The sequence below is a fragment of the Coccomyxa subellipsoidea genome (assembly GCF_000258705.1).
Source record: "Coccomyxa subellipsoidea C-169, whole genome shotgun sequence".
NCBI lineage: Eukaryota > Viridiplantae > Chlorophyta > Trebouxiophyceae > Coccomyxaceae > Coccomyxa > Coccomyxa subellipsoidea.
In genome coordinates, this window is record NW_005178036.1 from 1923013 (window position 1) to 1948985 (window position 25973).

Genomic DNA, 25973 nt, shown 5'->3' on the forward strand with positions numbered 1-25973 from the left:
AGTCAAAGCCTGCAAATTTAGGTACCATCAATTTTCATACAATCACCGCCCACAGGTGGCATTCATAGATCTTCCTTGGTGTTGCCTGTACAGGCTCTGTCACCTTTATCAGAGTCTGGAAGGAAACATGGGAGTGGAGGGCAGAATGATAACTCCAGTCATTTATATGTGCACCGCAAAGCTTGACTGTCATGCAGAAGTACATGTGCGCTCGCCTCATGGCTGTCGATCAACATTAGACTTCACCCGGGCTGGACAACGCTGTGTGCCTGAGACGGTTGCTTTTTATCAAATTACTCTGGAGACTTCCGATAATAGACACTGCATTCATGATGCTGTCCACATAAGAACAGCAGCCATTGATACCGTAACCACATTAAGACACAGTCAGTGTCAGACTTTGTATCATGAAGGCCCCTTGGCAGTTCACTAGGCCGTTTGGGCCATCACCAGAGATTGCTCAGCTGGATTTGAGGCCGCATCCTTCTCAGGCACACCCAGGGGCATGCCTTGGCAGCAGCTGTTGTCCACGCGAAACAGCTCCCACGGTTCTATGCCTGACAGCCTGCACACATACACACTGAATATTGCCAATGTGCATGACAACGCAGCTCTGGATGAGAGACATAACGGTGTAGTAAAGGATGTCTCCTGGCGGTACAGGGCTATGTGACACCAGACAAGGGCTGCCCGGTGCTCATGCAAAGCATGCAGCGCGGTCCTTGCAGGTGTTGTATCACATGAATCATGATGAATGCATAATGTACCTTTTCACAGTGAGGACAAAGAGCCCTGCACACTTTCACTCATTACCAGATGCTAGGGCATCTACCAGCTCACTGTATTGTGCAGCTATTCAGGGGTCAGATGTCGTATCACACTCCCCAGCACTCGTGGGCAAATGAAGTAAGCAGGAACTGCAGGAGAATCCACATGTGCTTGTATTCTGACATGCATTCCAATGCCATGTCTGCACACGTCAGGAACTTTGTAAAGTTACTTCACAACAGGAAGGGAGCGGGAAGGGGTGAGTGCGGGCGGACCTGAGGGCGCGATTGATGCGCTCCTCCTGAGAGGGTGCAGGCCAGAGCCCATCGGGTGTGCACAGGACGGCTCCAGTGTATACCTGCCCCGCAGCCGACGCCGCGCCGGAATATGCAAACAGCGCCCATGACAAGTCGTCCGGCACATCCACAATCCTGTAAGACAGATGTCATTGAAAGCTGGCAAGCTCACGATTTTTTTATGCCCTTTAAAGGGGTCCTGTAGCTGTGCTGATCATGAGCATCAATGTTGACTATGATAGGTGTCCATGCAATGATGACATGCATGCAGTGTCACGCTCTCGCGCGTCAGCACCCCCACGAACAGGTTTGGCAGGATGCACTCGCAGCGCGTGAACAACCGCAGGAGGGCCGTCCTTATCATTTGAGGCTTGCTCTGCAAACCCAACAGACTGCCCGCCCTCACGAGCACCCCAATGAAGATTTTGACCGCAATCCAGAGTACTATCTAGTCAAAAGGGGCGATTAGGGGCGGCTCACCTCCAGAACTCCTTGCTGATGACGCCGTTGTCCAGCACTGAGAAGTGGAATGTGCCTGGCACCTCAGCACGGCGCACCCTGTAGTGGCGCCTTCGCCAAACCACCCTCCCATCCAACGTCCTCACCTGTCAAGAAGACCCCACACATTTACCACTTACCCCCAATGACAGCAACAAGCCAGTGGGCATTCAAACATATTTCATGAGCTGTGGTCCTCTTTACCCGAGCTATGCTTGTCTCTTGCACGCCGTAACTGTGCATGCTGCAAGAGGGTGACCACCTACAGGTCATCTGGGTACTGAAATACGGTACGAGCAAATCATCGTATCCCTGCAACTTAAGCCCTCCGACGCATTTGCTGCTCAAGAGTCAACTGGATCCCTCACGAAACTCTAGAACAAAACTTGATAGTAGGGAGGCGTGCTTACCTGGAAGACAGGGTCATACCACATTGAGCGCTTGGCTTTGCCGCGGTAGAAGATCTGGTACTGGCAGGGGAACTGATCATACGCCGCATTTTGGCCTGCCACTACTCTCCAGCTCCACTCCTCCTTCCCTACAGAACAAACGCACGATTGCAACATGATGCGCACGAGACACCATGCAGAAGATGTAGTTCCACAGGTCAAGCAGTGGAACGAGTATTGATCAGATTGTACTGAGACGGGTGAAGCTCACAACAAAAAGGATGGATCTCTTGGAGACTTGAAGCTGTCATCAAATGCCAGCAAGCAAATAGCAATCTAAGCAACATCAGCCAACCAGTACCAAGCCAACCAGTAAGGTACAGCAATTAAAACTAGAGTGGCTTACCAAGCCAGCCAATGAAGAGAGCCTCTGCAGTGTCATGCGTGAGGGGCTGCCCTCTGTGGCTGCCCATGGGCGGGGGATTGGGCAGCTCGGGTATTTCTGCGCTCTTGCCCAGGCAGTTGTGTTTCTGCAGGATGCACAGCGAGAAATCCTCCAGCAGCTGCGACTCGTGCGACACTATGCACCGGTAGGAGCACACCTGCCCGCCAAATTTGGGTTATGGGCTAAACACCCAACTTTGAGTGCAGCCCTCTGGTCATTAGTAACCAGCTAACCTCTACAATTATTCAACTACCCCACAGAGCTTCCTCTTACTACCCCTCCACTTGATTTGCTTCTGGTCTGCTCAGAGGTAGCCTCATGAGATCATTGGCGGTGAATGACAGTGAGCGTGACAGAGTGTGAGTCAGCTCATGATGGGTGATGTCAGCGCCTGATAAGTAGGCAGATCCTTTCTCTTAAAAAGCCTTAGCAAGACTTGTGTCATGGCTCTTCATTTTGCATCTCGTGACATTGCAGCAATAGCGAAGTGCATGCACAACCTGGTCAGTTGGTGAGCAAGACTGCAGGCAGTCCAGTGCGGCCTTGCACTCAGGGTCGTTGACGCACGCAAAGATCTGAGGGCCGCATTTGGTAATCATGCGCGCCAGTGCCAGCGGCCCTGACGCTCTCAGACTGTCCAGCCGGGGAACCTGGACAGCACCAATATACTGCTGACCTTCTCGCTCCCTTAAAAATACGACCCAATTGAAATTAGGCCCCGAAGCCTGACCAAGAACAGGCTGTTATTGTATGTGCAGCGCCCGTCGCAACCAAGGAAACCTTGCCAAGGCACAGCGTTGCATTGGCTCATTATGAGTAGAGCCCCCCTCAGCCCAACACTGTCAGACACCTAGGGACTTGTGGCTAAGGCTAAGGCTGTGTTGCATGTTGCAACATTGCCAGGGGGTACTAAAGAGTACCTAGTAGTAGTATGGTATTTTTCATACCCCCTGACATCGCCTGAGTAGAGGTGGCAAGGGAAGGCGCTTGCCTTGACCACGAAGGCATCGATGAGGACGAGGAGAAGGGACACCAAGTCATCTGAGCTGTGGCGATCCCAAAGGGTCTGGATTGATGCGGATAGCTCCTGTGCGCGCGCTGCCTCCGTCCATGACAGCCGCGCTTGCAGCTGCTGCCACGGCCTGCATGCAATACCCGTACTTCATTTCCATCACAGAGTGGCATCACTACCAGAATCACAGGAGGGTTCAGCGCAGCTGCACAGCTCATGATTGTAGGAACAACTGCAGAAGGAAAACTGATTCTGTCACCACCAGAGTCACAGGACTTACGACTGCAGCTGCCCAGCAGATATCTAAAAGAAACACAGAAGGCAATAAAGACGTCAGGGTAGAGGTCCGCACCCTGAATTCGCCGATAATAGGCCGCCCAGGCGATTGAGTGCGTGCAGCTCCGGGGCGCTATCGAACGCCACAAAAGTCGGCACTTGCGCGGTGTTCTTCGCTAGGATCCCAGCTGCCTCCGCGCTGTGAAGTCCCTCTACATAAACAATGTCTGCTGCGGCCGCGCACTTTCTGAACGCCTTTAGGCTCTCTGAGTCCTGCGCGGTAACCAAGAGAAGTTTCTCTTGCAGTTCATGCAATGCAGGCAATGAGGCAAGACCAAACATGCCCAATGCAGTCTTTTGGGGTGCAAATGTGTCCCTGCTTGACAAGCAGTATAACTCAGCGGAAATCCCATCTTCAAAGGATGCACAGTGATTACTTTGCACAGGACAGGCATCGTACCAGGAGGTCTGTGTCGGTGTAGACATCCAGCTGGAAGCCTGGGTCCACAAATGTCAGCCGTCTGGCCATATGGTGCAGCACAGCTTCACTTGTGACCTCCAAATCCCTTCCAAGCCTGCTCACTGCTCCGTCTCCCACCACTGCCACCAGCCTTGCCGTGGGAGGGGCATCCACGCTCCCTGCAGTGTTACCAAGCTTTCCATGATCTCACCCCTCTACACATGCACATGCTCTGACGATCGCAGATCATCTGCATGACGAGTGGAACTGTGAAAGGCTTGTTCGGCGCCGAGTTCATGCGAGGGCATGCTTCAGTGAATGATAGGATCGCACCTGCACCGGTTGTCGTGATTTCATCATGTGCAACCGACTGGGCTGCGATCCGGGTTGTGCTGCGCTGCGACTGACTCATGAACTTGGGCAAGCTGCTCTGCCTCCTCAAGTTGCAGCGTCCTCGTGGCAGGACGCTTCTGTAAGAGCTCCTCAGAGGAGCAGGCCTGGCTGCAACATTGGGAATGGAGAGCCCATGTAGACCGCAGGAAGGCGAAATGTTATGTGCTAGGATAGTCTGATACATTGAAGCCCGATCTCACTTGCGTCCTTGCTTTCTCAGAAAATGACTCTTCGTATAAGCCTTTCCCAGGATCAGGAATGCTAGTCTGGCAGTGTAAAAAATGAGAGGTCCTCACTAATTCTTCATTGTTGAATTCTCACAATTGCCTAGGACGATGTAATATTGTCATAAGTGACTGACATCGTTTGACAGTGGGTTGTGTGAAAAGACATCGACGGTGATCTGAGGCCTGCAGCTTCGCACTGTGTGGGATATGCAAAAACTGGGATACTGAAAGGACCGCAGAATCAGAAAGTGAAGGAAAAGTGCTTTCACGTGGCACGATGCTTTCACTTTTGGGAAAGTGCAGCTTTTCCCTTTTTGGCATCGTTGGATGTTTATGGCCTGCCTTTGGAAGCCAAGAGAAACGGTCTCCTAGAAAGGAAGCAAGCAATCAAACAATCGAGGAGATCGGAATCCGAAAAGGAAAGTTTAACAAGGAAAGGACATAGAGAGGTTGATGCGATAGAAACGGAAAGCGTACTTTTTTACGTTTAATAGAACAAGTTGACACTTGATCGAGCGTGCCATGGAAAGCAAATACTCTCTTTTGATCTCTTAGAGTGCACAGTAATCGGACTTTCTCAACGCCAGAGGTGTCCGAAGGGGGTCCAAGCTGGGCCCCCTTGTATTTGCTCAGACCACCTCTGCCCTTGTTTGTATGAAGAATGGCCGCCTTCATCTTCAAAGTGTTCACTTTGACGATACGGACAGTCTCAAAACCCCTGGCAGCCCGTGTGCAGAACTATGTCCTGCAGCATCCCAAGCTGCGGAAGCCAGTCATAGAGCTGGCACAGGTGAGGCTTGTTGGTGAGGCTTGTTCCTCACCTGGGCATTAAAATTGTCATGGCTGTGGTATCTGTCAATCCTGGCCGCCTTTAATGAATTTCGAGATGCAGTGAGCCTGTGGTCTCTTAACAAGGCCTTTCCTAGGTCTTGACAGTTACCCTTTGCTTTTCTTGCAGGCCCTCCACAGACTGGATGTCAGGGTCAACAGAGGAGCCGAGGGAAAGTCAGGCAAAGTCTTTGTAGGAAATCTGAGCGAAGAGAACGCCATGGATCTTGCTGGAAAAGTCGTCAGCGAGGCCTTTGTCTGGGGGGTACGATTCATTTTATTAAAGGCCGCAGTCTGGCTGAAGCTCCGATGCAGATGCCACATCACTGTCATACATCAATGCTAATCCCAAGCTCTTGTGGAAAATTTAGTAGGCACAGGGTCATCTGACAGATGGGGCGCACTGCAGGTTGCCATCTTGATAGTGGGCTGGGAGTATGAGCGGCAGAAGGGCAAAGACCTGGAAAAGGCAGCCAAAGAGAAGGCCTTCCAGGAGAAGGATCTGGCTGACAAGCGGGTGCGCGGTCTGATCCCTCTATCCCTCTATACATAAAAATAGAAAGTCCTCTCCTGGAGCCAATATGATGAGGATGCTCCTCAGCCAATTGCACGAGTTCTGATACGAGCAGAACAGTCAGTTGATCACAAGGGTAGATGCCTGGAAGCATGAGACTTGCTTCAATCTTTCTTGGGCGACAGGCGCGGCCAACACTGCAGCAAGATTCAGGATGTATCTGAGGAGTGTGTCTGCGTGTGGCAGTGGCTGGCACAGCGATTTGAGGACCTTCAAAGGGAGATCATCTGGCTGAAGGAGCGCAGTGTCCAGACAGATGCACAGCTGGCCACAGTGCTGGGCCAGGTGCAGGTGTCTGAGGAAGAGGAGGAGCGCAGAAGGCTCAAACGCTCCAACAGCTACTTTGGCATGTTTGGGCTGTCCAGATGACCTGTCGCGATCGCCACTGCTTTGCAGAGCACTGCCGTGGCCTAGGCCTGTAAATGACTCAGCACAGGCAAAGTCCTTTCTCGGCGTGTTCTCAAGTACACCAGATGATGAGCAGGATTGATCCTATCGGCACTGTCCAGAATGCGAATGCCATGAGACCTGGGTGACAGGTTCGTGCACTTATTCAGTGGTGTTCAGGTTTAGCGGCATTGGTGAGAGAGGCAGAAAGTGATGTCTTCCAACATGCCACGGTGTGCTGACTATGATGTCTTTCAACATGCCACGGTGTGCTTACTATCAGGGCCGGCAAGCATAGCTAGCACTGAGCCAAAACAACAGATGTTTTTAGGTTACAACGCATTGCCTAATGGCAGCGTTCAAAATGTGGGCGTGAAAGTCAATGTGACTATCAGCCATAAGGCTTCAAAAATGTCCAAAATGATACCAATGAGTTGTTCATCTGAACGATGTTGGTGATCTTGAGGACATGAGTATAAGCCCAAGAGCCATCAGCCTGCAAACGTGGGTAATTTCTTCCTGTGCCGATCTGTGTCTATCTTCGGGCACGGCACCGGCTCCTTCTCTGCCAGCGTGCACTCGTGCGCAAAGCATGGCTGGTTGTACAGTGGGTCTTGCTCAATCGGCGGCGCCTTCTGCCCAAAGATCATCTCGCAGGACAGGTCCTCAAAATTTGGGTTCATGGTCAGCGGAAGGCCAAACTGATTGGTGAAGAAGTCCTCTGTTGGGATCTGCACAATGCCAGACACATGTCTCCCCTCAAGCTGTTGCAACACCAGTATAAAGCACGCACACCATGCATGCACTGGATATGGGACCCAAGTCAGAGCACAAACAATTGAACCTGTTACGAGGACCGGTCAGCAGACCCACCTTACACATGTTGACACACATTCCTGCATAGACAGCAACAGATATCTCAGCATTTTGCATGTGCATGGCTGCTCGGTATATCACCACCCAAATGCAGTGATGATAGGCACCACATGGCATGACTCAGTAGCTGCTCAGTCTTACCTATGCACCCGCTCTGTTCCAGGTATCGACACTTTTTGATCTGCACGCCGCTCTTCCACTTCTGCTTCTCTCCCTCAAACTCCACTTCGACCTCCTTTGTTTCTAGCGGCCCCACCAGCCACTTGAACCCCAGCACTGTTATCAGCGCATTCGTCTCTGCTGACCACTGCATGATCACACAGCGATTTTACTCAGGAATTACTACTAGGTGCAGAAGATTATCCCGTGCGTCTATAGGTTGTTGTCTGATGATCCATGCACAGAAATAAAAATAAAAGGTTGGAGAGTGCGCAGATAAAGCACCTTGCTTACAGGAAACCATTTCCTGAATCGCTCGGAAGCCTGAGGAGGCATAAGGGATCCCAGCACGCCTGACACAGCCTGCTGCTGCTGCTTCGAGTTCCGCCCCTTCATCATCTCCCTGGACAGCTCCACAAATCCCTCGTACCCTGGTACATACTCCCTCCCTGCTGGACACAGCAGCGCTCATGCACACCTCACGTGTATTTATATGGACTGGAGAAAGCAAATGGAGCGGCGCAGCATCGTTCTGACAGGGCTAAGGGGACCGGAATTCTGTCGGGACTTACCGCCAAGCTGCTGTGACATCCTGCCCGCAAAATACGAGACCATGAACTTGTCCAGGGGAGAGTCATTGTAGGTCTCCTTCTGTGCAAAGGGGTCCTGGATTGCAGTCAGAAGGGAAGACTCAGCTTCCTCAAAATATGGTCAGAACACACAATAGTATACTGGGATCTCTAGCGGACTAGTTATTGCTCGATCAATGCATATTTCTTGTGAGCGAGGGAGCAGGGTCCAGATCGAGTCAAGACTTTACCACTTTCGGTGTGGCTGCAGCTGGGGTCGTCTGTGCACTGCACCTTGCATGCATCGGCCTGTGTGACTGACATCTGCCGGAGAATCCCGCATATCTGCAGCTCTGAAATCTTTGCATTTCTTGGAAGGGAGTCCCAATGCGAGGAAGCTGCATGGTAGAAGCCATCGCTCAGAGATGGGTCTATTATGAAAATAGTTTGATATACTAATCTCAGGCCTTGGTGATCCAACAATCGATTCACTTAGAGATCTGAACGCAGTGCCCTTGTAAATTGAATCCCGTCAGAACAACTACAATAAACACCAAAAGAATGTTACGCAGAACACGTTAGTATCTGTACAAGAGTATAAGATTGTTCTGTTTCTTTGGAATGTCGATCATTTCTTGTGAGGGAAGAGAATTTGGAAGTCAATCGCTGACATACCGCTGACGTGGGAGGTTGCGGTGCAAGCATGCGCCATAGGAAACGGCGTTCCCCCCCTATGCATGGCTATGAATTATCCGTTCCGACCACTAAATTCGGCCCTGACTATGAATACCGAGTGGCTTTGATGTCAAATATGTTGCCAACCGGCTGCATATGCAAGCATGCGGCACCTGCAGGTGGATGAAGCATTTAAATTTGCGCATGCGACCCAAAAATCGAGTGAAGCCTATTGAATATGCAGCACCCTTTCTTGCTCCTTGGTGGGAGTAGACTGGGGATAATATGTATGCGACATGCAAGACATCAGCTGAAGACCGATAAGGGAGCATCAGTGACAGCAGCAGCGCGCAGGGCTAATTCGTGCTCAATGCTGCCAAAAATGCCCCTGTCCTCAGCTGCATCCCAGACAAAGTACCGTTGGTGTGCTTCCAGCGCCTCCTGCATGATGCACATACAATACCTCACTGCCTGGCTTGCACAAGAACAGCAAACCGTTTTTATCATGATCACGTCCTCCCCGAAAGTCAGCTGCAGGTCCGGAACAAGGCAAAGAAAAGCCTCCTGTAATGCGCAGAGAAGCTGCACGCCACATTGATGTATTAAATAGTTCAGCATGGCAAGGCCCTCTGGAATCATCCACGGCTTGTGGAATAGAATCATGCCAGTAGACTCAAGACCACTGTCAATGGCAACACCGCTAGGACGCCATGCTGAGACTACAACGCATCTGTTGCAGCAGCATTGCATTGCACATAATCAGAAACCCAGCCAGCACCCTTGCATGTGGCGCGCAGGTTTGGCAAAGCAAAACAATCAGAAACCCAAACACGCTGTCACAACAGGCCACACAGGTGCGGCAACATGGGCATGCTTGGACATACACTTATCCTCCCATGTACATATTGCTGAAATACAACGCAACCAAAGAGGCGGCAAACCTGCATGCGGCGCAGCCGGGCCGGGTCGGCGAGGATGCGGGAGAGGACGCCGTTAAGCTCCTTGTAGTCGTCCGGCTGAATGTTGACCATGAAGGAGTCATATGGCATCCCCAGGAACCGCGCGAAGGGGAGGTCGTTGGCGCGGAACATGGTGACAGGGATGCAGCCCTTGAGGATCGCGCGGTACATTCGCACTGTGTCCTGCGTCTGCCCCGGCGCACACACGCAGAACACCGCGTTCGCCATGTCCGCCTCCGTTCGCTGCGCCCAGTTTGCCACACCAGTATCTGAGCAAAGATCCAAACTCTACAGGAGAAAAGTCTGGTGACTGAAGGTCAGATGGATACAAATCTCGCAGGGAGCTTCAGTTGAGTGCAAATGCTCCCTGAGGCAGCTGCCATGAACTATGACCTGAAGCGCGACAGGTGACCTAGATATTGGTTGTTGCACCCAGTGAACATCAATCTCTTGGTGGAATCCCTGGTTCAGCTGAGCAGCAATACAAGCAGTGCCAGAAGAGGTAGGTCAGGTTCTGAGCGGTGGATTGAAGGAGAAAAATCGTACCTCAACGCTGGCGAGTCCCTGCTGCGACCCCTCCAGAGGGTTTTCCTTCCAGTACTCAATCAGCTCGTAGCGCAGCCGGTGCCCGTAGTGCTCCACCAGATTCTTGCCGTCGCCGATCTCGTAGCCAAATCGCGCGAGCGCCGTAATGCTCCGGCTGCCTGCAGCAACACGCATTGCACATGTCAATACATGCCTAATGATTTGCTGTGATGTCAGAAAAGGAATAAAGGTGGTGCTGATATCTCATCCGAGAAGAGGTACATGACATGGCAGATATGCATTGCATGACTGACGCGATGACTGTAAATTAGCCACACAATGCACTGGCGCAGGCCTGACGGCCCAGTCATGCAGCATACAGGACACCCTCATGCCGATTCTTCTGGACTGTGGAACCCAGATGATCCCAAGGTGCTAAATCATGCCCTCAAGACAGAGATACAGAAAGCAAACATCCTTGGCTTGGGTTCCGTGTGCAAACTAAGCGCGGTCAGAACTCAGGATACGCATGCACCCGTAAGCAACCTGTAACAATACACAGAATAATAATAATTTTGATGATATGCAAGCAAAAGCAATCATATAACCACACCGGCGAATGGCGACACAATGTCAGCCGTTGCATAGGTGAAGTACATGGGGACCAGGACATCTGCGTTAGGTCGGAAGCATGACCACGCACGCGGGCCGTCCCACGTGTAGTTGTTCTCCCGCCAGGGCTGTGCCAGCGGGGGGACCTCCGGCTTGTTCCTGAACAGGCATGACAAAATGTCATTCTGGTGCTCACTTGTGCAGTCTCGGGGAGAATGACCCAAACAACAGGCGGGTGTCTTCCCATTCCTTGACTTTTGACCCCGGTCCTAGATCTCTTATCGCCAACATTTAGGGGGCAGGAAGGGGTGTTTGCCCTTCATGCCAACTTTGCTCCCCACAGATTATGCCATCATGCAAGTTGCATCTTGGCAAAGTCAAAGAGAGGTGCCAACCGGCATTCCCACAAGGCAGCTGCACCAATCTGTTTTTGTTCTTTCCCAGCTGGTCTACGATCCGAGTCCTCAATTCTGCACTGGTGGTGTCTATTCCTGAGGGGTCAAGTACTGCTGCAAGGAAGCATGCAAGGTGCGGCAGCAGGTCGAAAGGATGAGGTGGGGAGATGACGAGTCATGACTCAATCTAGTTCAGCATAGCACAACGGCATGTTGGAGCTTACTAATGACCTGCCCTGCAAGAAAAAATGCAAAGTGCTGAGGGCAAGTCAAAGGTTAGTAGGATAGGTTAGTAAGATGACGAGTCATGCATGACTCACGTGTAGGTGAGGTCGCCGTAGGACTGGATGGCGAACATCTGGCCCCACTCGCTGTGCTCCAGATTCAAGGCCATGTCGCAGCGGCCGTGGTCATATGAGAACACCATGAAATGGTCCGCCCCATTGCGCCTGCCCCAATAGGGATGCCTCTCCTTCACATGCTCCAGTGCCTTCCTCACCAGATTAGACGTCGCCTGCAGCCGCCATGAGGACGTGCTGTAAGTCACAGTGACAAACTCTCGCATGTTTTGTTTTATTATTGTTACTCGCCTATCCAAGCCACAGTTGGCTTAGGTGCACCGCAGCAGCATTTCTATGACAGCCTTCCAGCTTGGCCTATCTTGGCGCCTTCCACCATGTCAGGGCCAGCCCAAGAGTATCCAAGTCTTTCCTAACATAGTCATTCCAGGACTTAATAGGCCTACCCCTTTTGCCAGCACCTTCCAAAGTACTGAACTGGCATGTTTGCTGGACACATTTGCTATAGGTGATACATGAGGCTGCATGCTCTGCCTCTGGCTTTGTTGCTAGTCTGCACCTTGCCCCGACTGAATGCTGCCTGGTCTACGAGGCTCCCTCCAATTAGCAAGTGATGGTTTGCACCAATGCCTTGAACTTGTGAGCACAGTGCCCACTGGGTCTTGCTTGCTAGGGGCAAGGTCATCAAGTGGTGCGCTGTCTAGCAGCCTTCAGCTGCAGCTTGTCAACAGACGCACCTGGCCTCCTGGCAGGACAGCATGTAAGAAAACAATAAAAAGAAGCAATGACATTGGAGGTAAAAGCACCTCCTTGGCGCCAGTCCACTTTTCCCAGAAGCACTCTGAGGGGGTGTGGTGCGGCTGGCAGTCCTTGGCCACATCCCAGGCCTTGCCAGGCGTGCTCCACTGCTGCCAGAACCAGTTGTAGTGGCGCCCCAGATACACAGGGATGAAAAACAGCTGCGCCTTGTCAGCATCGTCCGTCCGCAGCGGGCTCTTCAGAAAGTGCCGGTGCAACACCTTCGCAAAGCATGCCCCTGTCAAAGCCAGAACTTCTCTGGCAGACTTGCAAAGCCCCTCCTTTAGAGATGTTGAGAAATGAGCAATGGCAACCTGTTCCCTTCACAAAAAGTAAAACCTGCAGGGCTTGGCACTGCAAGAAGATTGGAGCAACAGCAACGCACTGGCCCATTTTCTGGCAGAGTTGAGTTTTGGAACTGCAGGAATTGTGGGCAAAGGGAGCGGTTCTGTTGCAGGCTTGCAAGGCTTGGGACTTTAGAGTGTAGAGCAAGAGCAGTGTCAAGGGCGAGCAAAGCATCGCACCTGGTCATAGTCGTACTGTTCTGGGTGCCACTGCACGGGCAGGTCCCTCAGGTCTTCGTTGAACTCTGAGGGCATGTCATAGATGTACACAAAGTCTTTCTGCGCAGGTGCTACATGCTGATGCTGCACTGCTGCCCTTCCACCTGAAGCTCTGTACTTGTAGCTGCTGTGCATCTTCCGAGCTGCTGCCGTCCTTTCTCTGTGGTGAACTGCCTCTACCCGAGTTGAGAGGAGCAAGACAAGGGCCAGGAGCTGAGGAGACCAAAGTCTCCTTTCAGTGTAGCCCATCATCGATCGACACCTGCACATGATGACAGCGACTGGTTTATTGCTTCCCACAGTATTTTGCTACATTCTGTCCAATCATGACAATAACAGGAAAGACGTGTACCGAGATCGCTCTGCGTCCGGCATGCCTCCGTATTTGGGTGTCACGCGTTGATGCCGGAAATAGATTGTGACTATGCTCGCATGTGCCTGATTGAAGTCCAATATGAAGGTGGACGCGAAAAAATAAGCCTCTGGAGTATTTCAGAAACTCACAGAACTTTGATCGGGCACCTATGTAGCTAAGATATCGGGAAACGTCGATACAGATTTCTTATATTCTACAGCACTTGAATTAGTATGTTTTGCTGAATTAACAATCAGGAAGCAGTAGACCTCCATTGTCTACGAGACCAAGGCATCAAAGTCCAAGAGGCGGAGCCGAGGTACGGTCAAGTCAACACAACCTCCGGAAACTCGATTTTCTGATAAGCGTTCCGTCGTCGCGATCTTGATGTCATGTATGCAATAGATAGTGATCGATTGCTATAACTTAGGGCCAGACGGTTGTATCCTGTACACAAAACATACTAGCCAAAAGTGCATCTTGTACAGTTTCGGAGCGATCTGTTCTTTGTCTGGGACACAGTGTGATGCTCTAAGAGCCCTTGTTGCTTCTTGAGATTTTTGATAGCTGCATTAGAGCTTCTTTTTAACATGCAGACTTTCAATGCTGCAGAGGGGTTCGGGAAAGGACACATATAGCCATCTGCAGATAAGTAAAAGAGGCTTCAGATATCTCTTCTTTCATAGTGCAGAATCTCTTTCTTTCTGAGTTAAAAGAGCAATCAGTGCTTTTGGGATGAGCCGGACAACAGGAGTGCTGTGGGCTGGGCTCTGTTCTCTTCTGCTTTTCGTCAGCCTGTGCGATGGCAGAAGGAGAGTCGCGCAGTATGACCACGAGCACCATAGACACATGGCATCGACACCCCGAAACGGACATCCATCGGGGAAAATAAAAGTGAAAGCCCTTGTGGCTGTCATGGTGAGGCGCTTCCCTTTCCCTCTTCGACTGCATTTTTCTCAGTGCAGGAAGAATTTCTTCAAGTGCATTCTTGTGCAACAACTTCACTCACTGTTATATTCTGGGGGATCAGACTGGCTTTGGGAAGAAGTATGCAGACAGGAGGGAACATTCCCGGCAGACGTGGTTCCCTGCAACGCAACAAGAGCTTGACAGGTACAACCCTTGCTTGAACATGTCACGCTACCAGCCGCACACCTTCTTTTCATGCTTTCCTTGCCCCTGAAACGCTGCTGAGATCATTAATGGGTGCACATTTTCTGGCACCTGGAAGTGTGTTGGAAAGTATATTTGATCTTGCAGGCTAGAGGAAGAGACGGGGATGCACCTGAGGTTTGCAGTGGGCGAGGTGCCCGAGGAGCACAAGGAGGAGATTGCGCATGAGGAAGCCACCTATGGCAGCTTCCTGCACATTCCCCTGCAGGTGACTAACGTTTCCCCTGCCCCAGCAGCCGACGCAGTGCAACCCCGGATTTAGAGCAGCTTGAATGAAACACAGACAGCCTGATGAAAGAAGCCTGGGGCATGCTAAGGAGACAGATGCTATGCTCGTGGCAAGCTTGTCTTGCCGCCCCTGGAATATGAATCTGCGCTGTATTCCACTGAAACCAATGGGATTGACGTGCTTCACCTGATGAAAAGGGCACAGATGCAAATACAGCCCTGGCTCGGGCATAGTGCCAATATCTGAAGGTCCATAAGGACGCCTTTTGCCAGCCGGGCTGAGCTATAGAGCCCCCAATGGAAATAGCTGAGATCTGTTCTCTAGCTTGATATGAGCAGACTTGGATTTGGACTTAGAGGAAGCTAAGATTAGCTGTTGTGGGGAACAGGATCATTATGACACGCTGTCGTACAAGACCATGGCGCTGTGGAAAGTGGTGGAGGAGCAATATGACGCGCAGTATGTGCTCAAGGTGGACGATGACAATTATGTGCGCCTGGATCGCCTGGCTATTGCCCTGGACCAGTGGACCGACATGGGCGCAGGTCAGCAGCATCATATCTCCCCTACTAGGATTATATAATGCTGTGCAGGAAATGTCCAGATTGCCCAGCAGCCCTGAAGATCAATTGCTCACCCAAAGTAACAGGCCTGGCAGGGGTGTTTTCTGGGCAGGCTGGTTCTGCTGTGCTGTGCTTTGATCACTGAATAGGTGTGCTGGTGAATTGCACTTTGTTTTGCGAATAACAACTAGATAGACTGAACGGCAAATCCTCAAGCACAGCTCTCAGCAGACAACACACTCCCACGCAAGACTCGCAGGGTGGCTACCCATGCTGAGGGTACTTGGCACCGGCATGCGGCATGCAGCAGGATGTTCAGGCAGACTTTGGGGACTCAGGTTCCCCCTTATTTTGTGAGGCTCTGCAAAGAGAGAGTGAAAACCTTGCCAGCTGTCAGCAGTCCCCTTTGTGGAGAATTCAAATTTTTCAAATCTCAAATTTTCAAAAAATTTCTTTTTTTTCAAAATATGAGTTCGAAATCTGGCGCGCAGAGTACATCGGCTGCTTCAAGATCCGCAACGTGGCGGACGAGCGGCAGGCAGACCCAAGCCACCGCTGGTACGATCCGCACCACATGATATTTCTGGGGGACGACAGCCGGTACGCGGAGGGGCCGTTCTACGCGCTGCGCGGTGGCATCATCCAGGGGGTCCTGCGCTCCGGCCTCAACCCCCGCCTGGGGGGCCCCGAAGGTAAGATCCTTGACTGGGCACTCAGTCACCGCTGAGTCAGCACCTTGCTGGCGGAGCTGTTGGCGTCGTGTCATCGGCTGACGTCTGTGATCATCGCCTGGGAGAGATCTTTGGTCTCACCCTTTTCATGGGGTTGGAAGCCAGGTCATTGTTCATGGGAGTGGCAGCAGCATTCCCAATCATCACCCCAACTCCCAAAGAAAATGCAAATTCCCTCTCGCCAGTAGGCAGCTGGTACTGTGTAGGCTGATGAATCCGCTGTTGAAGTCTAAAGCGCATAACAGAGTTCGCTCACTGCATGCATGTGCAAGCACAATGTGGGGGGCACCTCATGCATTGTAAGCTTTGCACATCTCATGTGATGTTGAGAATTTCTGTTGCCGCACAGACTCGATGGTGGGCGCCATGATGAAGGGCTTCAACATAAGCTTCTATGACGATCGGCGGCTGTGCCATATGGAGGGCTGCACAGAGATGATGATCGCATACAAGTGGGACCATGCCGTGCGAGACTTCATGGACGAGACCAAGCGCTTCCCCACTCTTTGCTGCCTGCCCAAGAACCGCTCCCTGCAGCTGCCGCCTGTGGACGAGTGCACCGACGCCAGCAAGTACCATGAGGTGCGCAAATGGTTAATATTATTATGTTCTTTACTAAAGCTACTATTTTATTATTAATATCAATATTTTTACTACTACTGCTAATACTTCTTATAATGTTATAAAAAGAGTATACCGCAGGCCTGCGCGCGTAGCTTGCTACCATCAATTTTTTCTTGTTCTGGGGCGTTTGTTCCTACAAGCATGACCGTGGACCCTGAGGCCTCAGATGACTTGCACTCTATGACATGTCATACAAGGTCTGCTGAGCAAAGAAATGCTGCTTAAGGAGGCATCACTGGGAAAGATGCAGGGGTCCTTTGTATCTATAGGGGTAGAACATGTATATGGAGTGTTCCTGCACTCTGCAAAGCGGGCTTGCTGCGATCACATAATTGACGCCATTGTGACAGTAGTTGGGGATTAACAAGGGTGGTTATGTGGGTGCAGGAGGGACTACGGTGCTTGCACACGCTGCACACAGACTCCGCATGTGCGACTCCCACGCTTACTGATTATGGCGGCGGTGGCATTTTGCCGCTATTCTCATACTACAACTACACTGTGGATCACAAGTGGATTGCTGAGAGGGCACCTGCAGAGAGCAGCTGGAAATATACACCCCACTTTCAGCGGCGCAATGCTGCCGGCTAGCATGCATGAAAAAAAGGCTCCGATCCTTCTAGAAAGTCCAAACTTCATAAGAGAAATCGCCATCTGGAGGCGGCAATGAATGAGACATCGCTGCAATGCCAGAGCCGCATTCCATTGAACAGTGTGCCGGCATGTGCGTCAATTCCAACAAATCTCGTCCAGAAACTGTTAAGCTGCTGTCTTTAGTCTGAACTGTCTCTGATTGGTCCCCTGAAGTGTGTTCCATTGCTCCCTGTATTTTCAGTAGCACAGCAGCTTGCCGCTGACAAACGGAGAGCTGTCTTCCTAGAAATAAGGAATAAATAGCCGTTGAGGTATTCTTGGGAAACTGTCATGATCTGCTGGCGGCAACGTTGTACTCTCTTTCTGGGTCTTGCATGTATTATACTGTCAAGGGGTGTCTTTCATATATATTTATTCAGAAAGGGCCCGCCCTGAGTGTACTGGAATGTACTGATAATCAGAGAATTACATAGGGCCGACGTTGTCTGTTTGTAATCCCAAACATGACCCCTTATGAAGCTTGCGAGCGAGGGACGCAATGCATCTGGAAGCCTTTCCCCGGCCTGAGAGCCAGCATGCCGGTGCACTCCAGGCGAGGGAGCCACAGCCTCTTCAGCCCATGCGCAGGCCTAAATGTGAAAGGCAGCACGCCCATGCTCTCAGACGCCCTCACCCCCTCATATCCGCCCATCTGAATGCACACCAACTTCCTCCCTTTATAAATTAGCGTATTGCGTTCTGTCAACACCCAGTTTTATCTCTTGACTGCTTAAATGGCATAGCTCTCAATTCATGTTTTGCACTGATTAATCAAGACCATCCAAATTCAAAGAGAGGGGAGTAATCGCTGATGTCGGCTCACCTCATCGGACAGCTTGAATTTGAAGTTGGCGAGCAGCATGGGCACGGTGGTCTGGTAGTTGATCTTGGCCAGGTTCTGCCCGATGCAGTCGCGCGGCCCCACGCTGAATGGCGTGAAGCGCTTGACCCGGTGCTTGGCAGCTTCCTCCTCGTCGCCGGCAGCTTCCTTGGCAGCTTCCTTGGCCGGCTCGCCCGATGCATCAACTTGAACTGCTGTCCCATGACCTGTGCCGAGCTTGCCGGCTGGGAGGGGCACATACTCGGCACCTGGAACCTCCCACCTCTCCTGCAGCAGCACAGGTTGCCTTGTAATTATTTCACAATTTAAAAAGTTGATTGGTTTCGTCTCATAAGCTTTGCTGGGGAGCCTGCTCTGCGCTGATCTTTTGCCGTATCTCGCGGCCCATCTGGTTTTGAACAACATGCTATGTTTCATTCATAAGTAGAGGCGATGCATCACAGTCCCCTGTCAATAAGTGATGCAGGCAGCCTGCTTCAAGGGAGCTTATGTGGCAGGTGTATTGCAGAAGATCCTCAAGCAATCGTTGGAGACGCCGCCATTGCACACTGTATATGAGCGCGCTGCTGCTTGCTAAAGGCTGCAGTGGTTGGACACCAGCAGGGGTAGGAATGAGTGCCGCACTGCCTTCCTTGCACACTCTTTTGAGGCGTGCTGCTGCTTGCTAAAGGCTGCTGTAGGGCACCAGCAGGGGCAGCACTGAGGGCCTTACTGGGAGGAAGGCTTCGGGGCGGTCCCACAGGTCTGGGTTGCTCATGGTGGCGTTGAGGTTGCACCAGATCATGGTGTTGCGAGGGATGAGGTAACCCCCCAGCATGATGTCCTTGTCTGACATGCGGTTGGTGCCGCTCAACACCGGCAGGCACCGCATTGACTCCTGCACACAGCGCCACGCTTCATTTTACCAACGCAAGCCTGACGTCAGCATACACCAGTTTATTTACACATGCAAGCCTGACATCAGCATTAGACTTCCTCTAGTAACTGCAACGCGCCAGGGACGCATCTGTACACCAATCCCATATCCAGCAGCTAAGAGCTGAAGTATTTGGTAGCCAAGTGCTTTGACAGTCACTTAGCAGCACCAGTGCAAGCAATTGTTGACTGCATTGCACATGCTCAGCAGCTGTCACATGCTGGCTCACTTGCATGTTGCAAGTTATAGATTGGAGCGCTAGGGGAAGGGCATTTGAAACTATGCCTCACACACTACGCAGCAGCGGTCCGCTTGCGCAAGGGCTGGCTAACTTAGAGTGCTGCAGGGCTGGAGAAGTGAACAAGCAAAAACACCAGCAAAAGTTAAAGAGATTGACCATGCATACCTTGATACAATTGTTGGTGTAGGTGAGCTTGGTGAGGTCATCATACTCTAGCGGCCGCGGGTTGGGCCGCTCCGGGGTGACTAACAGGCCCAGGCCGTCCAGCTCAGCGAGGACCTTTGCCTCCACCTCTGGGTGCTGACTGATCATGAACCTGCACCCAACAAATGGGCTTTCACCAAACCAATCAGCCGTGCTTATTACTGGGGAAAGCCGGCACTCAGATCAGAGCAGCCTGGCAAATGCCAGGCGTGGTGGGCGCATGCAAGGAGCATGGCAATCCAGAGGGGGTCATGAAGATGCATGATGTCTGCACTTGTTTGTTTGACGTCTCTTGTGCATCCACTTCTTGCAGTCAGACCATGCACAGCGCTGTGATGATGCAAAATGGGCAACCATGCATTCTCACAGCCTTCATGATTTGTGCATTTGCAGATGCGTGACACCCAGAATCCCCCCCGCCCTGCCACAAATCCCCCATGCATCATTCCCAAAAGGGCTGAAGCACTGCGCCGCGTCAAGTCTGATGCTGAACACCAATTCTCAAAGGCACGCAAAAGAGCTCATTCAGGGGGCGTACACAGCCCACGCGGTGGTGAGGGACGTGGTCTCGGTGCCGCCCTGGTACACAACTGCAAACTCGGCGGCCAGGCGGTCGTCCGGCAAGCGCTGCCCGGTCTTGGGGTCCTTCAGCTTGAGCAGCAGTGCCGCTATAGATTGGTCCTCCACCCGAGGATCGCCGCGCGCTTTGACCTCCTGCAAGAGCGCGCGCATGCGCTGCCGGAAATCGTCGTGAGCCACTCCGCTGGGGGTCAGCTTGGCCTGCGTTGCGCAAGCATCCTTGTGATTTTCTGCGAGGTGCTGTGATCTGCAGGCTTCTTGCAGCACTGCATGGAGCAAAGCGGGGGAGCCTCTTGTCATGCAGAGTCTACCTCTCCGCAAGAACATTCACTCAGACATTAAAGCACAGTGCTCGAGTGCAACGAGGTGAATTGCCCTTCGTTATCCGCTGCACTCAGTGGAAGGGAGCATAATTCACTCAGCGACCTTAATTCATGAATTGCTAGCAAGTTTCTGGGCACATGCACATGGACATCTTGCGAGGCACGGCAGTCTCTTTTAACAGTGCTTTCAAGCCAGCAGCATTGCGCACCCCGACAGTGACCAGCATCCAGTCCCACAGCGCTCCAAGTACGCCAGGCTTCTCCATCGCTGCCGAATGCATTCACACACTGTCCTCTCAACAAGCCCATTATACAACAGTCTCGGGCTGATAGAATTACAAAAAACTGCTAGCAGAGGACGTTTACTCAGAACGGGCCGCAATTTGACATCTATAGTCCCTTGCGCTGCTGATTAGATACATTACACGCTTACGAGCCCGTCCGTTCTCTGGCAGGATAGGCGCTGTCATCTTCTGAGTCACCAGGGAGGATATATTCTCTACAAGAGTGTAATCTGCCCCGGCTCAGCACTGTGCTCACAGTTGATTGAGTCTTGCTTGGCCCTGGTGTGTACATCAAAGGCAGGGATTTCCCTGCATATTGCAGCCCTACCCTGCCATTGGCAGGAGCGGAATCCTCAAATAAAAAGTTACCAATTTCCTGCACATGCAATGGGGTGGCCAGGCACCTGGCGGGGCAGGCAGCTTGCCCTCGATGGCAGCCTCGAAGCTGGAGGTGGCGCCAAAGTCTTTGGCAAAGCCGACGCGTCCGATGACGTCCAGAGTGACGCACAGTGTGGCCTTGTCGAGCGCCAGGGGGTGCCCCTGGGCCTTCTTCATAGCGTTGATCAGCCGCTGGGTCACCTGCTGCACCTCGGGGAACCCCTTCCTGAACAGTGTGTGTGCCAATTTTCAGTGTCACAACTTGAGGATGTGTCATTTTGTGGCTTGCGTCGCTTGCCCGCCAATCCAAGATGTGACTTCAGATCTACAACCTGAGAACTTGAGACTTGTTGGTGTGGCACCGCTTGCTCCAACAGGTGTGACGGCCGCCTATAAATGCAGTCTGATGCTCAACTAGAGGACATTGGACTCTGCGGTGTGCATCGGTTGCTTCCCAGTGGAGAGGTCTAAAAGGCGCCACTCATCATAATCAGTCCTTCAACAAGAGGAGATACGACCACGTGATGTGCATTGCTTGCTCGCCAATTCAGAAGGTACCACCACCTCCAAAAGTGTAGTCAGTTCCTTAAGCTGAGGACACTAGACTCTGTGGTGTTTCATCGCTGGCCTGCCAATCCAGAAAGCTGCTGCCAGTGATGCATATTTTTGGACTCTACTGGGCCCTTCTCCGCATGGATCAAGGGGTCAGAGAACGTGGCAAGGTACATAGAGCAGAGCAGGGTAAATGGAGTATCAGCATCAAAAGAGTGGTGTTACTTGAGGTTGTTAGCGCTAAAAGCCGGCGAGAGGCCCTTCCTGATGAGCCGCCACCAGTCATTCGTCCTTGAGGTGAACAGGTTGGATTTCTCCTCGTCATGGGCCAGCTACGAGCATGCGAGATCCATTACTCTGGGAGGCACTCGATTAGGGAATAGCAAGAGTGGTCATGCAAGACAACCCCAACCCCGTAGACTGGCAAGTTGAACTATTCAAGACAGGTGGCACTGGTGCGCGCACCACGTTGAATTGGTTGTAGAACACATCAACGCTCTTTTCGAGCTCGGTCGACCTCCCAACGATGCTGTCGATCAACTGGGCATCGGACACGATGACCATCTGCAGAGCACTCAACATCAGAAGATTAGAGATCTCATCGATTCTCAGCACAATCTGACAATTTAAAACCTCAAGAGATTGCTGTATAACCAGAATGGTGTGCAGGAGATGGGGATTTGGGTAGAACAGCAAGTCCAAGGAGGGCTCACATTGACGTTTGCAAGCCTGACGCAATAGATTCCGCCAAACTCGCGGGCCCAACGCACGACTGAGTTGTGCTGGCCGACAACTGAATCATTGAAGTACTTCAACTGGCCCATGATGCCGCCCATAGGGCCAGGCATGCTTCGGAGTACCCAACATGCTCGGAGCCATTCCAGGATACGAGGCGCGAGGGCAGCGCTGATACAGCATATAACGGCGCTCACACACAGAGCAACCACCTCCATATCAATCCTGTTCGATCGGGCCTAGATCGCTGCTGTGCTCGAGTGCAGTTGCGCCTCGCTCTGCGACCCTCGGCGTCTGCCTCACAAATAGTGGACAGAGACCTGAAGTATGGCTTCTGGGAACGTGATTTGTTCTACACCGCTCAAAAGTCACGATAGTAGTTCCTTGAATGCCACACCGAGCGTCCCTTCCCACTGCCGCTTCGGTGTCGGAACTTTGTTTCGGAGTCCACGGCAGCTTCAGGCGTTCCTACTCTCATTTGTCCCTGTCTACGACGGCGTGACCTGCTTATGCGACCATACTCGCCCAAACTTCTGAATTTTGCATGCCTTCTGCAATGCTCACACTGGGAATAAAGCTCAGAAAGGCGTGAGAGGAGCGACGTGCGTGTTGCTGATCTTGAGGCGCGATGGATGGGTGGCTCAGCCACGGGTCTGGGCGTCCTTGAGGGAATCCTTGCTGCACCACCCTCGAATAGCCACATGGGGACTCCCAGCGCCCAGACTGCAAACCTTCCGTCCCTGGGACAGCCGCACCCTCAAGGTTCTCAGAATGGGCAGCCACAGCAGCCTTCAGGCCAGTGGCCTCGCTGGCAAAACCCAGACGGAGACAAGGAAGATAGGAGGACCATCATACAAAACAGTGAGCCTTCTTGCTTCTTGCAGTGCTGTCTGTGGGCAGCAATGCAGCCCCCATATTGAGCACCGTCCCAATGCTTGAGATTGCAATTGACCAAGCCGCGGATCTCCTGCTGAAGATTGAGTTTTGCACTTGTGGACTGGTCTGAAGTCTGGGTGGTGGGGTGTGCAGTCTTCAATCTCTTCAGCTCGCGGCCGAAAAATCAAGATAACGTTCAATTCAGACAGAAACTCCCAGACTTTGTTAGAAGACTGGAGGAAGCGCTGTACAGGACTGCCTCTACAAAGGTACTTTCTTGAGCCTGGCTTTTGCTTCTCTTTTTCTCCTTTTATGGTTGGCTTACCCACCTGAAATTGCATGCACTCACCTCCGATTGCTCTCACAGGCCGAGTATGTTGATACTTCGACGCTGGAGACGCGGTTGCAGAACGTAGCTCGGCGGATGGTCTCGACCAATCCACGGCGTTCAGACTCCGAGCGTCCTCCCACGAGCGTCCCACTGCAGAATGGGTACCTGGCCGGCGAGAGTCCCGGCTCTAGCTACGGGGCCACCACATCAGGCCGGGGCTTCGGCAGCGGAGGCAACCTGGGGTCCTCTGGCCTGAACGTGCCCCAGGATTCTTCCTTGCTTCCGTCGGCCTCGGCCGGGATGCCGCACACCTCCGGTGCAGGTTTGGGCATGCCGGGAGCGGCCGGCAATCACTTCATGCAGCAGTCCGGGATGGCGATGCATTCGGCTCCTGGCCTCAGCAGCTCGAGGATGCTGCAAGGGCAGGTTGGGGACTCAGGCATGGGCATGGGGATGCTGGGCAGCAACCAGGTCAAGACAGACCCTGGGCCCTCGGGCGCAATCGGGATGGGGGGGATGGGGTCATACCCCATGAACTCCGGCCAGCCCAACTTCATCAGGAGCCAGAATCCGCCAGGCCCTGGCCCAGTGATGAGCAATGGAGCGCCAGTGCTGCTGCGCTCTTCAAGGGAGTGGGCGCCTGGGCAGACGTCTTCAGTGATGAATGTGCGCTCCTGCATTACTGTCTTGCTGACTGGCATCATAGGAGATTGTTCCCCAGCCACTGTTTGCCCAACATTAGGCATAGATCTGGTTCTTTGTCCTTCTGGCCCTTTGGCCCGCAGCAGGCATCATCTTAATATAGGGATTCATCAGGGCTTTATGTGAAGAGAATTGTTGTGCCGGTGCTATTTCATGCAAGAAGGAAGGATACTTGACCTTGGCCTGTTGTTCTCATCTGATGCGAATGGGCTGTTTGGTGCAGGCCGGGAGCGGTCCAGGCTACCAGCAGCAGAGCTCCAGAATCACCATCAACGGTGCGTGGCACTCACACAAGCTTCATACTCCTGATTGAATTGTGTGGTTTTCGGTATTTTAAATTCCTGAGCTTGTGGTGACCTGCCAAAAGTGCTTTCCTAGCAAAGCTCCCATGGACTATTCAGGCTCTCATGATGCTTGGTTCAATTGATACAGCACTGCATCTGAGCTGTTCCCGAGGCATCAGCTGCTGATATAGGACAGAACAATGGGCAGTGATCCAGTAATCATGTGTGTATGCTGATTGTAGAGCGGTTGCCTGCAGGCATGGCCCCAAGTCATCTGAGCTCCAATCTCCAGTCCAGTGGACCAATGGGAATGCCCAACCAAATGGGCATGCAGCAGCAGAGCTCTTCTGCCCTACGGGTGCGCTTGCTCTCCACCAGGATAGCAATCTGCACTGTTGTACCAGGAGCATCATGTCAGCTAATACAATTGGAAACGTGCAATCATAACAACTTGCGACCATTGATGGGAGGCTTGTGGCTTGTGCAGCTGGGCGCTGGCAACATGGTGATGAGCAATGGCATGATTCCTGTGCCGGGCCATGGAGGCGGTCAGCTGTCTTCCATGGTTCCTGTGGGAGGCATGCAGCAGAGCAACCACCTCAACCAGCCCATGCAAGGTGCCTGCTTGCTACTCTGCCTGCATAGGGGACCAGTTGTTTAGGCGGGAGGGAAGGTGCAAGGAAGGAGGAGTTGCATTAGGGAAGCATGCTTGAGGAGACCAGAAATCTCCTGGGACACTGCAACTCAAGTTGAATTCTCAAGGCCAGCTTTAGAGGATGTACTGAAGAGTCTCTGGAAGAACCAACTTGGACTTGTCCATGTGACCCATGTGATCCATGCGAGTCAGGTGATGACACATCGGTCCCATGTGCCTACCTGTAGGCAACAAGGCATGCATTACTGTGTTTGTCTATAAGGAGCCTGACGACCTTGCAGGGTCAGGGATGGTGCCGGTGGGAGGCATGGGCAGCATAGGGGGGCCCAGCGGCATGGGGGGTCCCGGTGGGATGGGCTCCCCCGGAATGGGCGGCGGCTCCATGGGGCCGGGCATCGGGGGCATGCCCGGCATCCCTGGCCTGCCCGGCATGGGCCCAGGCAGCAGCCAGGGCAGCGGTGAGTCCCTCGCGATGTTGCGTAGGCAGTTTATTAGCTCGTCGCCTGAATGGCAAGATTTTGGCCGAATTATCTACCTCCAATACGTTGAGCTAGTCGATTGCGTATATTTGTGAGGTGATGAGGAAGTGTTCAAGCACCAGGCAGGCATTATGAAGGGACGCAGTGTTGCAATAGGACTACGCAGGGGGAGAGAATATTGCAGTGGGTTGCGTTGTGTAATCCCTGCTCAAGTCGGTCAAAGGGTTAGTGGGTGTTGAGACCTGAGGGGATGAGCGGTGCGTGCAGGCGGCGACCCCAACATGGACCCGCGCATGATGCAG

General features: G+C 52.4%; 5 protein-coding genes across 5 annotated transcripts; 1 reads left to right on the forward strand and 4 right to left on the reverse strand.

The window, feature by feature from the left end:
• Positions 1–429: 429 nt before the first annotated feature.
• Positions 430–4306, reverse strand: COCSUDRAFT_15468 (hypothetical protein; the record flags this gene model as incomplete). Its single annotated transcript, XM_005648209.1, has 10 exons — positions 430–565; positions 1044–1199; positions 1545–1669; positions 1973–2100; positions 2358–2553; positions 2894–3064; positions 3397–3494; positions 3680–3690; positions 3761–3957; positions 4145–4306. Coding segments are annotated over 10 exons (1380 nt in total), but the record flags the coding sequence as incomplete, so codon positions are not given.
• An 851-nt stretch (positions 4307–5157) lies between these two features.
• COCSUDRAFT_33175 (hypothetical protein) lies at positions 5158–8766 on the reverse strand. The gene is made up of 9 exons (XM_005648210.1): positions 8409–8766; positions 8161–8254; positions 7874–8037; positions 7571–7736; positions 7427–7449; positions 6353–7284; positions 6002–6109; positions 5721–5857; positions 5158–5552 (listed from the first exon to the last, which is right to left on the reverse strand). The coding sequence occupies exons 1-6, from the start codon at positions 8460–8462 to the stop codon at positions 7045–7047; spliced, it is 741 nt and encodes a 246-aa protein (XP_005648267.1). The 5' UTR covers positions 8463–8766; the 3' UTR covers positions 5158–5552; positions 5721–5857; positions 6002–6109; positions 6353–7044.
• A 3670-nt stretch (positions 8767–12436) lies between these two features.
• On the reverse strand, positions 12437–13562 carry COCSUDRAFT_33176 (hypothetical protein; the record flags this gene model as incomplete). The annotated part of the gene is made up of 3 exons (XM_005648211.1): positions 13336–13562; positions 12945–13245; positions 12437–12641 (listed from the first exon to the last, which is right to left on the reverse strand). A coding segment is annotated over exon 2 (258 nt), but the record flags the coding sequence as incomplete, so codon positions are not given.
• Positions 13563–13752: 190 nt separating this feature from the next.
• COCSUDRAFT_53440 (hypothetical protein) lies at positions 13753–17337 on the forward strand. The gene is made up of 7 exons (XM_005648212.1): positions 13753–14256; positions 14369–14451; positions 14599–14719; positions 15129–15285; positions 15795–15995; positions 16384–16616; positions 17046–17337. The coding sequence occupies exons 1-7, from the start codon at positions 14074–14076 to the stop codon at positions 17247–17249; spliced, it is 1182 nt and encodes a 393-aa protein (XP_005648269.1). The 5' UTR covers positions 13753–14073; the 3' UTR covers positions 17250–17337.
• A 426-nt stretch (positions 17338–17763) lies between these two features.
• On the reverse strand, positions 17764–22445 carry COCSUDRAFT_63249 (cytochrome P450; the record flags this gene model as incomplete). The annotated part of the gene is made up of 10 exons (XM_005648213.1): positions 17764–17943; positions 18115–18399; positions 18818–19009; positions 19455–19605; positions 20032–20273; positions 20605–20663; positions 21084–21283; positions 21835–21941; positions 22075–22173; positions 22323–22445. The coding sequence occupies 10 exons, from the start codon at positions 22443–22445 to the stop codon at positions 17764–17766; spliced, it is 1638 nt and encodes a 545-aa protein (XP_005648270.1).
• Between the last annotated feature and the right edge of the window lie 3528 nt (positions 22446–25973).